Below are 18,180 nucleotides of genomic sequence, written 5' to 3'. Positions count from 1 at the left end.
CTGGGTTCAAGGCTCAGTACTGAAAAAAATTCATTTTTCCAAATACATATGGTTCTATTTCTAACTCTTTCCATTCCATTGATCATTTGCCTAAATTGACAGGAATATGACATGGTATTGATTCTGTACTGATTATAGTAGCTTTTTTTTTTTATAAAAACACCATTTTGCTCAAAAAGGGCAGTCAATAGATACAGAGAAGCCAAACTGAACAGCCTCAACAAAATAAAATTAACAACAGCAGCAGATCCTCTTGCTGGAGACTTCAGCTACCGTGCATGTGTACCAAATTTCTACAGCTATTAAGAAGGGGCATACACCCACACGCTGTCCCTCGCCTTGAACACACTGGGAAGATGTCAGTTGTGGATTTTAATAGCCTTTTCAAGGTATGTGTAGCAACTTCTCTTTGGGGCTTTGTTGAAGTTGTCAAGCCCTAGCCAAGGCCAAGGATGAGACATGTTGCCAGGCTGCGGCTCAAAGTCTTTCAAATTTACTTCATACTCATCTTCATTAATGTACTGGTGCCGGCCCATCATTACAATTGCAAATTTAAACTTTTCAAACTCCTTTTCCTGGATGTCCAGCAGGCTCTGGATTCATTTCATCACTTCTCTGAAATGCTCGCCCTGGTGTATCCTCAGCAAAAATGGAATTCCAAACATCCCAAACACTTCTTTGTGGAAATGTGCCACTGTGATCAGCATCTCATTTTCTTTATCTATGTCTACCTGGTCCAAAGGTATTTCCTCTATTCAAAATGTTCAACTTGTTGCAGGAGATAAACATTCTAATAATTCATCTTCTCAATGCACAGCAATAATTTTGTAGCTTACAATTTCTAGCAGCCTAAGTTTCCCTGATGCTTTTTCACCAAGCTCCACAGCCTTTTTACATTCATCCAACAGGTCTTGGACACAGCCATCCTTATCTGGATATAGTGTTATTTCCTGAAAGTAATCCATTCTGTTTGATAGGGTAACCACAAATCCAGGGTCATTGGGGACTGTTTTATCACAGAAGATTACATCAATATGGTGGTAGAGTCTCTAAAATATTCTTTTGCAGTGGATAATTCAGTTATCATTTTCAGGATCATCCTTCTGAAACACTATAATGTCACCATCCATCAGTTCATCAAGGGCTTTATCAAGAGACACATCATTGTCCTGAATTCTCTCTGTTAAATTCGGTTTAACTTCCTCATAGAGGATAAGGCTAGTATCTTGGATAAATCCTGCTCTGTCACACATAAATGGGAGCAAGTCACGGATTTTACAGTATATGGGTGTGTAGATGTGCCCACAGTAATTCAAGCTTCGGGTTTTGGGGTCATACATCTTCAAAAATAACATCATGATCTTTGTCAAACTTGGGTAATGCTCCACTAGCAGCCAGCTCAGGATCAATTGTTTCCAGGAATATTGTCCAACGGTTTTCATTATCACTGAGTTCAATAATTGTTTTCTTGCCATCTGCTTCATTATCTAATATTTGATTATAGCAGCTTTAAAATGAGCCTTTAAATCAGGTGATGCTAGTCACAAATATATTTTTTCAATACTGGTTTGTTACTTTTTTGCATTTCTGTATTAATTTTAGAACCACCCTGTCAATTTCTACCAAAAAAAAAAAAAAAAAAAAAAAAAAAACCAGACTGAGACCGTGTTGACCTATAATTTGGGGGAAAATAACATCTTAACAGTATTGGGTCTTCCAACCCAAATGTGGTATCTCTCTTCATTTATTTAGAGACTCTTTAATTTCTCTCAGCAATATTTTGTAGATCTCATATATATATGAATATATATGCTTAAATCTGCACTAAGGATATATCATATTCTCGATGCTGTTGTGAGTGGCATTACTTTTGTAATTGAAATTTCCAACTGTTGATTGTGAATATACAGAATTTACTTTGACACCAAAGAAGTAAAATGACAATCTCTCAAAAATGTTTTATTCAACTAAAACTAGGGCTAATGCCATCTATATGGAAAGATTGAAACTGAAATTGTTTTCAAATTGCTAAAGAAAACTTTTCCCCATAATTTGAGCCTCAGTGACCATTTTGGAATTCTGGGACACCTCCATGGAACATTCCAGTTTTATACATTCCTTAGAATTTAAAACTACACGAGGCTAGGCACAGAGGTGGCCATGTTTTGAGCTACTTGAAAGGCTGAGGCAGGAAGATTACCTGAGTAGAGTTCAAGGGGCAGCCTGGGCAACACAGCAAGGAGCTGTCTCACAAAACACAAAAATACTATCTGGTAATAGCTTTCTTCCTAAACTGAGTATCTGGGTTCAATATTTCCCACAGTTGAGTTCTAACACAATCTTTCTAAAAGTCTTTTATTTTTTGTTTTGTTTTCTTTGGATACCGAGGATCAAATGGGACCTTGCGCTTGTGAGGCAGGCAGCAGAACCACTGAGCTAAATCCCTGGCCTCTAAAGTCTTTGATTTTTTAAATGCTTGAACTCAATCCTCACTGGAAGTTCTTGACAGAAACTCCTCGTATAAACCCCAACCATAGAGTTGGTGTGGAAACAACTTTAAAAATGTAGTAGTATGTCATCTTTAATTTTCCCAACTCCAGGCCATATCCTGATGACTATCTCTAATATCCTGGTGAATATGATGATCCTGGAAAACACTGTTCCAAAACATACAAAAGAGGATAGAGGATCTGCTCAGAATAGACACATTTGAACAAGGAAGAACTTCTAGCCTCAGCAATTATTCAGCACAGGCAGCCTTCTTTCCAGATTTTATTCTCATCATTTGGAAGTAAGCTCAATAGTGTGAATTCTGGTTGAACAGTTTGTGTCTACAGATTGAACAACCCTTTAACCCTACTAGAAGATAACTGTTAATAGTCCTTCTACAGAAATGTTGGCACAGAAGCTAGAAGTTATGCAACCTAAAAGCAGGTTTTTTACAAAGACACCCATAGCTCCTGATGCAGTGTCAGCCATCCTTACCCATTCTTCACAACAACGCTCACATCCACGTAAATTCGAGACGAAAATCTCTCCATATCTCCTTAGGAGCATTGAATACTTTAGGGGTTTTTTGTTTTGTTTTGTTTTGTTTTGTTTTTGCTGTGTTGACATTCATTTTAAATAATAATACCTCTATTTAGAGAAGAAACACTGAGCGACAGTTGAATATAAGGTTTTAGAGCTCATACTCAAGGGTCATGCCGCTCACGTTTGAATCTCCACTCACAATTACTCCTTTTTTCTGTGCCTCAGTTTTCTGTAAGATGGGTATAATAACAGGCCTGCGTCAGACTGCAATGGGAATGAAATGAATTAATTCACACACGGTGGTTAGAACAGGTGGGCATATTCAACATCTTTGATGTCAGCCATTATGCTTAGCTCTTACTTTAAATTTACTAATAAAATTGTTCACTTTATATAGCTTTAATCTAAATAATGAACATAGTATTAGGAAATTTGTTAGCACTTAAGGAAATTCTCAAGTGCTAAACAAGCACATATCAGGGAGTCAAGGAACAAGATCTTAGATTCTGTACCACCAAGCAGCTGTGTGAATGAGGGCCTCGCTTCCTTGGTTCATGGCACAAAGGGACTTCCTTCCACATTCTCTGAAGTTACTTCTACTCTCTAACAACCTATAATTCCTTGAATTCAAAATTTGTGTTCTATTAGCTAAGTAGTACTAATTACACAAATATGAATAGAATGTAAATCTCAAAGTTTTTGAGAAGCTAAAAAACATGAAAAGTGGTATAGACAGATCCCAAGAAACAGTATGAGTAGCTCTGATTTCACACATTCCCTTGTGTGATCAGCTCAGGGAGAGTTCCACTCAGTAAGGTCGAAAAAGTTCCAGCACCTCCCCAGGACCTCACAATCCAGCCTTTCTTTTTTTTTTTTTTTTGGTACCGGGGATCAAACTCGGGTCCTAGCGCTTACAAGGCAGGCAGCAGAACCACTGAGCTAAATCCCTGGCCCAATCCAGCCTTTCTTGGGGCTGACCACAGGGGGATTCCAATCGTGATATTCTTATCTTAATAATGTGATAGTCTATAAATACCTTTTCAGGAAAAAAAATCAAAATTGGTGGCATATAATTTGAAATAACTTTATTTATAAGCATACAAAACTTCTGAAAAACTTGTTTCATCTGAGATGAAAACAAAAACTCATGAAAAATGACAGCATGTTGATGTTTTATATTGATTTATTTTAAAGCATAATATATAATGACAAAGTACTTGATTAAAAAATAGTTTGAAATACAATTTTTATTCTCTACTTAGGATAAACATATACTATTAGTTTTAAAGGCAGATTCCAGACATCTTAAGTTATATGATGTCTGATGCTTAAGGATTTTAAAAATATACAATTATGAAAATTTGAGGAAATCATTAATTGGTAAATATAAACAAACATCTACCATATAATGTGACAGGAGATTTCATGATCTACTTATATTTAAATCCTGTATTTCACAATATTATTTTATAAAATTCTTATTACAAAGTTTTCATTATACATTGGAGTTGAAAGTCTCTTATATGACACCTTCACTAAGTAGCCTGCATAGGATATATTATACTGTAGATACACATACACATACTACTTTTTTCTGTTGCATAATACCCCTTCATAAGAACATATTTGGTCTCAGGAACAATCAGAGCATAGCAAAATGCTGCTTTAATTGTTTAATTAATTGTTGTGTATCCACATGATCAGGAAATGCTGCTTCAGATTTCCGTGCAGCAACATAACTTCTCTGCAGATCTCCAATCTGTCAGGAATACCAGAATAAGATTGGAAAAAAATGAGTACAGAAGTGAAAAAAACAAAAACAAAAACGTACTATGTGCATGCTAACACAAAAGGTTCTTAAAGGTAACTTGTTGGATTATGCTACTTAAATTTTAGAATTCTCTCACCCAGATTATAGTTCCATCTTGAAAACTACATGAGAAAAATAACCAACTCTATAAATACCTTATCCTGCAATATAGCTGTGTATGTATGAATTCAGAAATCTGTGTTTTTTTCCCATCACTGACAGTATTATAAACATAAAACTACATTTGAATGCCTAAACAGCTAGCTTTATATAGCTTAGGAAAACTATTTGTAACATACTATAACACATGTGTTGATTAGAGTATTATCTTTTAGACAGGAAATTCAAGCAAAAAGTTTGTATTTAAAATATGATAAGCTCTGAGAGGTTTTAAAACATGCCAACACAGTAATGTTAAGAAGACACTTGTTTTTAAAAATTTATAAAGAGTAGCTCTGATTTCCAATGAACTCTGTGTTAAAGTCCAGTCCCAAAGAAAGCACTTATTATCTGAATCACTGAGTATATCTAGATTTGTGTATGCACTTGTAACAAGTCAGAACTTTTTAGTATGTGTATACACACACACACACACACACACAACACCTAGGTAATTCAACTCTGGTGGTTCTTTTGGTAACACATATACTTATGTATTAAAACACAGCTGAGTGTAGCAGCACATGCCTGTATTCCAACACTCAAGAGTCTGAGGCAGGAGGAAAATGAGCTTAGGCCAGCCTGGGCTACACAGAGAGTTCAAGGACAGTGTGGACTACAGAGCAAGACCCTGTCTCAAAAAAAGAAACTCATAAATTGTTTCCTTAAAAAATCTTAACATCATAACATTTCCTAACATTATTTTCTTTTAAGGAAATGTCATAATGTGCATAAAATGTGCATAAAATAGTGCCTCCTTTGAGTTATGAATTATTAAAATGTGCTTATCTTCCTGAAAGTAGTCACGTTGCCTTCTGTTTTAATGAACTAAGCACCAGTATACCTAGTGAGAAACACACACACATCATAGATCTGGGTGTAAACTTGAAGGCTGCTATTGCAATGTGCCTTGAGGGGTGTCATTTAATCTCTATGAGCCTTGGTTTCCATTACAACATAAGCTCCCTGAAGCAGGTAGAGGTTTCTGTCTGTTTTATTCATTGCTACATCCTCTATGCCAACAACATAGCCTGAAATATGTAGAGGCTCAATAAATGAAACATCAGTTGAATAAAAAAGTAAGTAGAAAAGGGAAGGGATACTCCATTGGGAGTTGGGGTGAATCAGAAAAGGTACATGAATCACATAGAACACTGGCTAGTACTGTTCAATCATTCAAAAAAATTACAGTCTATGAATTACTGCTTTTTCTATTTTCAAAACAGAAATGACAGTATGGATAGCCTCATACGCTATAAAAATACATTTTTATGTATTTGATTAATAAAGACTCTTAACATCAAAAATATTTTAAATCATTTTTGTATCCTCAAGATAGACTCACATTCCATGTTAAAGAGAGGTTTCCAAGCAAAAGTTAATTATGAGATGCCTCTTGTTTTCATATTATTAATAAATTGTACATCATCCCTTTCAGCCTTTGGATATTAACTGATTTCCAACATAGTATTAACAGCCACATTTCCCCCATATTTAAAATAGCTTTCTTTAATATCCCTAATTTTATAGCAATCATGCCAAAGACTGTATGGTAATACGATCAATAGGAAATACATAGGATTTATTTGCTATAGAAGCCAATCACCAATCCTTCCCAAGTAAGTAATCATTTAGAGTATTTTTCCAATGATTAAACATCATATTTTAAAACGTAAAATATTTCATCTGCAATTTATAATGGTGTTTAGTTAATATCGGATGATAGATGAAAGTTTATTAAATTGTCCCTTGAAACAAGTATGTTTGTATATAGAATAAGTGAGAGTTTCAAAAAAGTTATTTCTTTCAGATTGAAAAATCAACCTTCTGTTCAGGAAGATGAAGTTAGAATTTTCTTGTTTATCTGTATTTTTAAACCAAGAAAGAACAAGAGACAGACCAGATGATAAATTAATAAAGAAATAGACTACCTTATCAGATATTGTTGCAAAATTAAAATTTGGTTCATACAAATGGGGTGCCAAAGATGATGCAGTTTGTAATAGTGCTCTTGCCTGTGAAAAAAACAAAAGAAAAGGTACAACAAAGGCATCTAAGCATGTATCAGTGTTATATGTGTGACTTTTTTCTTTGGTAAAAAAAAAAAATTCTTTACCTACAGTAAGACCTAAATAAGCATGATTCTGTGATAAATACAGATGACATGCCTCATGAAATACAATGACCTTTTTTGAAATACAGTTAAGTACTGATATCTTGACAAAATTATGTTAACAATAAGCACTTCAAATGACAGAAGAATTTAAAAAGTTGAAAACTTAGAGTACATTTAAAGTTGTTTTATGGCAAGGATATATAGGGATAGTGGGAGGAAGAGGTAGGGGAGGAGAAGGGGAAGTAAAAAGAACTAAGATATTTTATGTACATTTACCAACTCTCCACGATGAATGTAATCATTATTTACTACAAGCATGTACTAATAAAAATAATTTTTAAAAGATATTTGAGACCCACTGTCTTGTAAAATTTATATTTCAGTATGATACACAATTTAAATATAATCTTAATGCTAAATAAAATCCTCTTAAACTAGTTTTTATTGTAGGCTCTAATTATATGTTCTCTAATATAATAAAAACAAAAATACTACCAACAAACCATAATAAACTTCAAAGCTGGATGACAGTAGGCAAGTATGTATTATATTGCTGACTAGTTTTCTAAGGAAAATAGCAATGGAAAGGGACATGCTTTCTGTTCTTGAAATTACCTGAAACACAAAATTCACATTATTTTTTTTGGCGCTTGCAGGTTCAAAGGATCATTTATTGCAGAGACCACTGAGTGGCATGATATGCTCATATGTGTGTTGTTAAGACTACAAACTCAACATAACAAGCTGCTGAACAATCTTCCAACTTATAGCTAAAATTTGTATCCATGACCCTAAGGACAAATTCACGTATCTTTCAAAAATGAAAAATAAAGATTATCAGTTCATATAAGATGGTGGATATTAATTTTTAATAATAAAATGAGGTTAGTACAAAGCCTTTTGCTAAAATGTTTATAATTAATTTTTCCTAGAGAAAGTATAAGTAGTAGAGGGAAAAGAAAATCACTAATATTGGAACAGACACAATTACAAAAGTATTTGCTTCATGTCGATCTAGGCAAAGTTCAAGGACAAAATTTATGTCCACCTTAGAATAACGTTCATAAAATACAAATCCATCTTATTAGCTTTGGGAGAATTTATGAAATAAAGTTATGTTTCTGTTCTTATTAACAATATGTTTTGAAGAACAAGTGCCTGTCCCAGCACCCTGTTCACTATATCTGTAACCCTGGGTACAATTATTGACCCTCTTCAAGTCTCCAACTCTTCATCTCTTAAGTGGCAGGTGTAACAATATTTACCCTTAATTGCCATTATTACTGTACGAGTAGAATTAGCTTTTTGTTATGTATGTAACAACAGCACAACTTATTAAGTATCTATGATGTGTTCAATACCATGCTTCAACTTTACATAGCTGATCTAATCCTCACAAAATCAAAATCAGGGGAGACAGAGAAGAGGAAGGGGATGAAAAAAGGAGGAGGGGAAGGCAAACTGGTAAAAGGGGGTCAGAATATGAACAAAGCATGTTATAGCATGTATGAAAATGCCCACAATTAGACTCATTATTCTGTATAATTAATATGTAGTATGCACTAAAAAATACACCTTCAGGTGTACTATTATTGCTCTATTTTATTGATAGTCCAATTATTCCACCAACATTGACTGGGTACTTTTACATGTGCTGAGCACTGTTTCTGATGCTGAGAATACAACTGTAACATGGCAGATACAGTCCCTGCTTTTATGCAGCCAATATTCTACACACAAATATAATGATGTCTGGTAAAATGAGAAGTACTTGGAAGAAAAAAAAAAACAGATGTGCTAACCCCGAGGGCTCCTTTAGACTGATGTTGACACGGCCTTTCTCAGGAGGTGCCATTTAAAACCTGAGTGACAGAATGAAACCTGTCATTGCAAGGTCTGAGGGAGAGAGATTCTGAAGGCCTGAAGGAAGAAGACTGAGCTCCATGTATCTGCAGAGCAGCAAGGCCGATAAGGCCACCCAGAAGTCGGTGGGAAAGCAGGAAGCAGTGAAGGGCGCTGTCTGAGAGGGAGACAGACACCAGATCATGTGGGGCCCTCACAGACCAGGGTTGGAAGCCCAGGTTTATTCCAAATGCCAGGAGACAGCACTAAAGGATTTTAAGCAAAGTGGTGAAGAAATAATCTTGTTTTGTAAAAAATCTCCTAGGCCACTCTGAGGAAGATGTATTTATTACACAGGACACTTACTTGCTGAGGTTAAGTTGGGGGGGGGGGGCGGGGAGAGCCAGCGAGGAGGCTTTTGGGATAGTCCAGGCAAGAAATGGCAGCAGGGCGGAAAAAGCGGCCAGGTTCAGAATGTGACTCTGAGGAGGGCTGACGGGGCTGGCTGAATACGATGCAGCTACGGGGGTGATGGAAGAGAGGTTTCAAGAGTGGCTCCTAGGGTTTTGGCAGGGGACGCGCAATGCTGGGTGGCAGATGGTAAATAGTGGAAGAGTTCACAAAGGTAGGGAAGATAGGCACATAATGTCCTACAAAACCAAATGTTCTATTTTGGAGTCAAAAGTAGCTTGCCCAAGGTTACATAGCTAATTCATGAAGGAGCTGGGATTCAAACCCAAGCCTGTCAAGACTCTAAAGCTCATTTTTCTTTTTTTTTTTTTGGTACCAGTGATCGAACTCAGGTCCTTGCACTTGTGAGGCAGGTGGTGGAACCACTGAGCTAAATCCCCAGCCCTAAAACTCATTTTAAAATTATATGATAGCCACTTGTGACAGCTTTTCTTTGAAGAGAGCAGACTGTCCCCAGTGTTGCTGTTCCCTGACCTGTTCGACATGGCCCTTCCGCATCTCCAGCACAGCTAGGTTGTTGTAGGCCTCAGCATGATGGTTGTTGTTCACGAGAGCGAGCCTGAAGCACTGATGGGCCAAATTCACATCTCCTACACCCTGAAAAGCAAAGCTCACATTCGCACACATAGATCCATATACTTCCTCCCTCCACCCCCTCTCTTCCTTTCTCAGAAAAATCCTTCGTGCTACCTGGAGAAAGCAAGTCCCAATCATAGGAGTCAAGTATGAATTTTGTGTAAGTAGATTTAACTAGGGGATATAAAATGGGCTGTGGTGACTGCTAGAAATCTTTAAATTCCCACATAATACCACAGCCAGGATTTACAATGCCTGAAAATGTCTTCAAACTCTTATTTTTCTAGAATAGAAATTTGCTATCAAAACACAACATACCACAGCTATATGTCCCAAGTTATACCAGACATCAGCCGCCTCTTCTTCGTTTTCCGCAAGAGAAAGGGCACGTTCAAATGAGGTCAGAGTCATATCATACTGCTGGGCATAGAAGCAACACAGCCCCAGATTGTTTAAAAGCTGGCAGTTATAGACGCCCATCTGCAAGAGTCGCCTTTTCAAAAAAAAGAGCACAAATGTTAACCAACTTTATAAATGTTACCACATGCATTTCTTACAAAATTAGAAATGAATTCATTTTATTATTATCAAAACCCACAAAGAATATAAATTTAAAAAGGGTTATTGTAACTGAAAACGTGTTTAAGGCAAATGCAAAAGCATCTCTTTTATAATGGTGTTAGTCATGGGGGAATATGTCCCAAATCAAGGTCAGAAACAATTTCTCTGGTTTTTTTTTTTCCTCTAAAAGCTTTGTTAGAGAACAAAATAAATAAATAGTCACACAAAAGAAAACCGTCACATTTTAGCTTTATAAAGCCATGGTGCCAGAGGTAAATCTCTGATCTAACTTGAGGACTGTGTTTCACATTTCCCTCTGTTTTCAGCTGAACGGGACACTGGTTTTGTTTATCTGTACTTCGTGGTTATCTGCACTGGCTTCTAGTGAGTGTCCACCGAGAAGACATCATCAGTGGGTCCCTATATTGTTTATATAGCTTGCACGCTGCAGCTGCACCTCAAGAGCCATCCTAGTCATCCTTAATCCCAAGGGGCAAAGAACAAGTGAGTTTAAGCAAATGAAAACTCAACTCAGCTGCCTTGTGAAGCCCCTGACCCACTTTGGGGATGGGGAACAGTCAGCTGCATGTACACGGGATGCATATTGTATATTTTATGCTTCCAAAATATATTTGAAAAGAACCTTTGTCAGCTGTATGTTACTGTATGTTACTTCATTCCTTGTATGAAGAGAAAATTACAGTTTTAAATTTTTAGAAGGCATACATAAGATTAAAATTAGTGTACCAAAAAAAGATTAAAATTAGTGTGCATGCAAAAGAGAACCAGTGAACATAACTTATTTAGATTTTGAAAAAATATTTGGAAAATGAGTTGACAATACTTTGCACAACAGGTGATTCTGTTTCAGATCCTCATCAAGGTTCGAAACATGGAGCCAAGTGCTCTTTGCATAGCTCTTCACTCTTTCAGTCTCAGTGTCTTTTATGTTCAGTGATATTAACTGAAGGTAATGATAATTAACTGTAGGTAGTGATGATAAGGGTTTTACATAACTGTTAAGCTGCTTACGTAACTGTTATGCTGCTACTGATAAAGTGGCTAACTCATACAATAAGTTAAAAAGAAACTCAGCCAGTTTTCCCAGGTGTGTTTCTGCAAGACACCAACATCTGCACACTTTCAAATTATTGGATGTCACTTTGATGCTCAGAAAATATCTGAGTGTTGGAATTTTTAGGCTCATATACACATGGCCTATGCATTATTTGTCTACATTTTCATCCCACCTTTGTTACTGTCTCACTAATATTTCACAGCAAGGTCATTCTACACATTGAATGTAAAGCACACCTGTAAAACCGGAGAGCTATCTCTGGTTGATCAGAATAAAAGTGGTTGCTTCCAATGCATGCAATGGCTTCCACGTGAGTATTGTCTTGTTTCAAAACTTCTTTGTAGTATTCAGCTGCTGATGAGCTATTGTTCATTTCCTATTCTCCACCAAGACAGAAGAGCTTGATTAACACTGGACAAGAAATTATTTTTTTCAATCAATTTAAGCTCATTCATTCAAATAAATACTGATGGAGAGCCTGCCACAAGCCAGACCCTATCCTAGGCACTGAAGACACAATATGAACAAAAAGATAAAGTCATTGTCCTCATGGAGCCTACATACAAATGAACAAATAAGGCCTAAGGTGTTAGGCAAGGAAGAGTGATGTGAAAAAACACAGAAACACAGAGCAGGGTAAGGAGAGAGAAAGAACTGTTGCAGAAGGAGTGGTCACCTTGGAGCAGGGGCCACTCGAAAAGAGACCTAAATGAAGCATGGGATTAAGACCTGAGCACGTCTAGAGGAAGCTCACTCCCATGAGAAAGATGAGCAAATGGCCGAGCCTAAAATGGAAAGGCTGGGAAGGAGGAGACCAAAGAGGCAGCCAGCCATAGGAAGTTTTGTCAGCCATGAGAAGGACTTCAAACTCTTTTCTAAGTCCAGAGAAAACAGAGGGTTAAAAATAGAAAAGTAACATAATCATACTGTCTTTGCATTTGCAAAGAATAAAACTTGGCTGCTAAGTGCAAGGCGTACCAAAACAAGGAGGAATGGTAGCAAAGAGACCAGGAAAGAAATGATGACAACCTGACCAAGTTACATATGTAATTAAAAACTGAAGAAACCAGCTGGGCATGGTGGTGCATGCCTGTAATCCCAGTACTCTGGGAGCCTGAAGCAGGAGGATCACAAGTTTGAGACAAGCCTGGTCAACTTAGAGACTTAGCTAAACTCTCTCTCAAAATAAAATAGGGCTAGGGCTGGGGATTTAGCTCAGTGGTTTCGCTGCCTGCTGCGCAAGTGCAAGGACCCAAGTTCGATCCCTGGTACCAAAAAATAAATAAATAAAATAAAATAGGGCTAGAGATGTAACTCAGTGCAAATGTCTTGGATTCAATCCCTAGTATCACAAAACAAACAAAAATCATCTATAATTATTATATACTTTAAAAAACATTGATAATCATAAATAAATGCATCTGTTATTATTTTTGTTGTTATTATTAAGATGGGGGCTCACTATATTGCTGTGGCTAGTCTGGAACCTCTAGCTCAAGTCATCCTCCTGCCTCAGCCTCCTGAGTAGCTGGGACTACAGGCCCACATCACCACATCCTGCTCATCTAGTATTATTAATAAATGTTATCTCTCTCAAATCCATGTTCAAGGCTCAATTCTGGCTCCACATCCTTCGTGAAAAGTTCCCTCTGTTCTCACTTCACATGGTTCCTCTGACTCTCAGCTTATGAAATTTACTGTGACCCACACATGGATGTTCTTACATGAGGACTCAATTTTTGTCAAGATTTTAATCATAATTCATTATATCTACAAAACTCCCTCAGCTGCAAGAACCACCATGTATCCTTTTTTAAACATGAAATTTTTATTTGGTACTTACTGATAGGCTTATTTAGACCTAAACGTACTGTAGCTCACTCTGGCATACTGTCCATAAAATACACATAAAAATAAATGGAATAAAGCATTCCTTCACATGACACCCCAAATTCTTCTGAATCCCTTTTAGACTTGGTCATCCATGTCCATTGGTGATACAGCTTTTCTTTTTTTCTTTTTGACAACTAATAATTTTATATATTTATGGGGTACAACATGATGCTTTGATGCATGTACACATTGTGGAAGGAGAAAATCGGGATAACAAACATATTCATTACCACACATAGTTCTCATTTCTTTGTGTTGAGAGCATTTAAAATCCACTGATGCCATTTTCTAAAAGCATGCTCTTCTATTTTCTCCAAGATTTTCTTCCAAGCCACTGAGTCATTTCACTATGCCTATTCCTGTGCTTTCTTGATCATGCCAGCAGGTGTCAACAAAAGCTTCCAGGCAACAATCAGAAAGCATTACCAAGTTCACCCTGTTAGGAATAACTACCAAGTTTCTATATAAGCAGATAATGACAACTCCATGACAACTGTCACTTGGCCACAGGGATCAAAAGATGCTAAGATGCTACCTATTTTAAGATGCAACCAATTTAGTATGTGAAAAACTATATATTTTTAGAATCCATGAAACTTGGCAAGTTCTTTAAGAGCAAGAACTTGGTATACTTCTCCTTAGCACCAAATTTTGTGCTTTTAGACACTGAAAAATTAATGACCAAGAGTTAAACAACTTCTGAGTTTTCTTATCTTTCATGGTTCCACCAGAACAGAGGCTTTCAAACTTTTGAGTCTTGAGATTCCTTCAAATTCTTAAAAATTGCTGAAAATCTTCAAGAAGATTTGTTTACATAGGTTATATCCATAGATGTTTAAAATTCAATGGAAAAAATTTAAATATTTATCCATTCTAAATATCATGTAATAAATAATAAAAATAAACAATAAAAATAAAACTATTACATGTTAACATATTTTATGGAAAAAAATAGGCTTTCCTGGGTAGAGAAACCTGTAGATGGTATACCACATCCACTATGTGATAGATTAGTCTAACTTAAGGGTTAAAAGACAATTAAGGCTTTAGCACTGTAGATCTAATGCTTCATGCTCTAATTCTGTTTTTATCAGTAAGAAAGTTAACAAATTAAGTTAAAGCTGAGAGTGAAAAAATAAGCTGTACATTAGACTGTATAGAATGATTCTATTTATGGTTAAAATATGCATGCCCATATAGGTGCCTTTAATGTGAACAAAACTATATTTTTTTCCACTTTCCATAAAGTTAGTGGTTTACCTTCTATTTGTGTAAATTTTGTGGGTATTTCTCAATTGGTTCTCAATTTCAGGATTGGGGTGTTATTTATCAGTCCCATAAAATCCTAATAAAACATTCCCTGGCTGATCCACATACATGGTTTCTTTTAAGTGCTTTGTACTTGAACTTCTTATTCAAAGGCTGTAACAGAATCCCACTGCGCGAGGTTTCCGCATGACAGTTGCCAAAGGGGGCGATGACACCCACTGCAAGGAAGACTCCAGCCTCAACAAGCATTCTGCTCAAGGCCTTGGGGCCTACAAAATTGTTTTACAATACTTAGATGCTTGACTGACAGCCACAGAAATGAGTTTCTGTAATCACAAGGAATTTTAGGCTACAATGTTTATTTTGCCAGCAAATTCATTATGTATTTAATTGACTTTTACATTTGTATTACAATTTTGTATTTGTACACAAATTTGCATTACAGTTGACTATACATTTCAACTGACTTTTGTAAGCTTATAAAATAGTTGCCTATGCTAAATAAATTCAAACATGACAAAAGGATACAAAATTCAAAGTAAAAGCCTCAAATCCCAATTGGGAGAGGTTTTGCTGGTAGTTTCTTGAGTATTTTTCTTCAAGAATTTTTGTTCATATAAAGTATACAGACAGATACGCCTCTTTCAATCCTAAACAGACTCACTCTGTACACTGTAATACAGTTGTTTTCACTCTGTGTTTTTCCATATCAAAACAAAGAAATCTACTTCATTATTTTTTACTTCTGCATAAAGTTCCAGTGATACACATATTTAACAGCCCCTCTTTGGTGAGCCTTAGTTTGTTTCCATATTTTTACCATAAAGTATATTATAAAATCATCTAGGAGCATAACCTTGTGCACTCGAATGAAAAAATCTTGAGGAAAACTTTCTAGAAGACGGCACACATATTTTAAAGTCTCATGAGTAGTTGCAAACAGCCAAGTAGGTTGTACCAACATGGACTCCCAAGAATAGTGTTCAGTTGTGCAGTCTGTTCCTCCACATCCTTGACAACTCCTTGACTTCCCCTCTCCAAATCTCATTAAGTGAAAAGCAGCATATCACTGTTGTTTTAGTTTTTATTTCTTTAACTGTGACAGAGGTTAGTCATTTAACACATCAGATAATTATGTTTCTTTTCCTGTGAACTCGAAATTCATGCCCTTTGCCTATTTTTCTATGCTATATTTCATCCTTTTATCATTGGCACTTTAATGTTTTGTTTTGTTTTGTTTTGAGACAGGGTGTCACTATATAGTTCAAACTGGCCTTGAACTCGTGGCAATCCTCCTGCCTCAGCCTCCCTAGTGCTAGGATTTCAGGTGTGTGCCACCACACCCAGCTTATTGTTGACATCTAAAGCTGCTGTAACAAAATACGACAGAGTAGGTAATTTATAATGAACAGCAATTTATTTGGCTCATAGTTCTGATATAAATAGTGCAATTAGGGCAACAGGGCCACTCCCCTCTACTTGCTGCTGGACCACTCCCCTTCACTCAGCTGAACCTGGGCAACATGTCAGAACCACCCCCTCCCCCCCCCCCACCACCATCTTTGTCCTAAGACCCACTACCTTTAGAGATAAAAACAAAAACACAAAACAAAACAAAAAAAGAACCTTGAGCCTGCCCTGGAAATTTTCAAAATCCCAAACTAGGATATATGTGCACCAGACTCTCCTACATAACCTACAGTAACCGTTCTTCACCTTGAACTTATTGAGGGTTCATGCATATATATAGACATGCAAGTGTGAATGACAGGAAAGGACATGAGCAATAGACACAGCTGACATGACTCAGCACCCTGTCAATCATGTTGGCAATATGCCCTGGAAGACCCAATAGGAGGTGCCTGAGACCCAGGGCAACCTTTTAAATCCCTAAACCCAATGCCTTCAGTGCTCCTGCCATTTTCCTTTCACTGGCACAAGCCTGCTCACTCCAAGAGTATTGTTGCCTAATTAAATTGTGCTGCTGTTTCTTTACCATCACATACCAAGTCCGATTCTTTATTCATCACACACAAGAACCTAGGAACTTGTACCAGATCCCATACCTGTGGTAACAGTTCTAGAGGCTGCGAAGTCCAAGATCAAGGGGCCACATCTGGTGGATGCCTTTTTACTGCACTGTACCTGGCAGAGGGCAGCACATGGGAGGGAAAGGAGAAGGGCCACATTCATCCTCTTATCAGGAACCCACTCTTGCCATAATAGCATGAATCCATTCTTGAAGGCAAAGCCCTCAGGGTCTAACCACCTTTCAAACACTGTTGTACTAGGGATTAAATTCCCAACAACTGAACTTTGAGGGATATTCAAACCATTACGTGTTGGATAGGAAACTGCCTTCCTGGACTCAAGAGAGCTGGAAGCAGAGATGAGGCTTGAGGAACTCTGGGCATTGTCTCTGCTTTCTTATTCTAGATACAATCAGCTTATCATGATGTAAATTCAATTCAAAAACCAGAAAAGTCCCAGCACTCAGGAGGCTGAGGCAGGAGGATCACAGGCCAGCATGGGCTACATACTGAGTTCAAGGCCAGCCTTGAACTACGTGGTGGGACCCTGTCTCAAAAAAAAACAAAAACAAAAACAAAAACAAAGTTTTATGTTTATAAACATTCTCTTGAAAAGAAAAGTATAGATTAATTAAGTTCCTCCAGATGGGTGTCATCAAGTCCTGAATATGAAAGGGTGGTGGTAACTTGGGGGAAGGGTTGTAGCTCAGTGGTAGAGCACTTGCCTAATGTGTAAAAATAAGGGAGGAAGAGAGGGAGGGAATTGTGTTTGTGTGGGTGTGTGTAATTCTTAGCAAATTTTAGGTAGCGTGTAGAAGGAGGAAATTAAAAGTAGTCTTGTCTGTCTCAGGTATGACAGGTATTTTCCGTTTGACATTTTTGCCTGTTGTTTTGGTTTAGTTTTATTTAAATTTTTGTTGCTATTTAGGAAATTTAACTTTCATGTTCTCAAATTTATTGACTTTTCCTGTCATGTTTAGAAAGATCATCTTTATTCCAATTTACACAAATAATGCAAATGCATTTTCTTCTGGAACTTTCATGGTTTCATTTTTTAAAATTTTAACTCCTTGAAGTTTTAAATCTGGTAGGAATGAATTACTTTAGTATAAGAAATCATTACTCATCCAGCTCTGTTTTTAAACTATTTATTTAATAATCCAATAATCCAAGAAATCTTTATCACATCCTAAATTTTCATATGTATGAACATATGTGGGCTCTATTTTCATCCTTTAACTTATTCCTGCATCTGAATTGTTTAAATTATACTAGTTCTAGAATAGATTTTATTAATGTAGATTTAAAATAACGCTTTCAAGTATATAAACATCATTAAAGT

General features: G+C 36.6%; 1 protein-coding gene and 1 pseudogene across 2 annotated transcripts in view; both read right to left on the bottom strand.

Annotated features, from left to right (window-relative positions):
• Nucleotides 1-285: 285 nt before the first annotated feature.
• On the bottom strand, nt 286-3,041 carry LOC106007655 (ubiquitin C-terminal hydrolase 7 pseudogene; annotated as a pseudogene).
• A 1,062-nt stretch (nt 3,042-4,103) lies between these two features.
• Ttc8 (tetratricopeptide repeat domain 8) overlaps nt 4,104-18,180 on the bottom strand; it is a 60,027-nt gene continuing 45,950 nt past the window's right edge. Inside the window, exons 11-15 of one of the 2 annotated variants that reach the window (XM_087195037.1) lie at nt 11,883-12,022; nt 10,326-10,500; nt 9,906-10,028; nt 6,934-7,017; nt 4,104-4,792 (exon numbers count right to left, since the gene is read on the bottom strand). In XM_087195037.1, the coding sequence (XP_087051163.1) occupies nt 4,676-4,792; nt 6,934-7,017; nt 9,906-10,028; nt 10,326-10,500; nt 11,883-12,022 (639 nt within the window). In that variant the 3' untranslated portion in view covers nt 4,104-4,675. The remainder of the gene's footprint in view (nt 4,793-6,933; nt 7,018-9,905; nt 10,029-10,325; nt 10,501-11,882; nt 12,023-18,180) is intronic. The other variant, NM_001310243.1, reaches the window with a different exon arrangement.

This window comes from Heterocephalus glaber, unplaced genomic scaffold (assembly GCF_053883595.1).
Source record: "Heterocephalus glaber isolate CG9 unplaced genomic scaffold, H.glaber_assembly_v1.0 deba00001608, whole genome shotgun sequence".
NCBI classification, from domain to species: domain Eukaryota; kingdom Metazoa; phylum Chordata; class Mammalia; order Rodentia; family Bathyergidae; genus Heterocephalus; species Heterocephalus glaber.
This window is presented reverse-complemented; position numbering and strand designations above follow the sequence as displayed.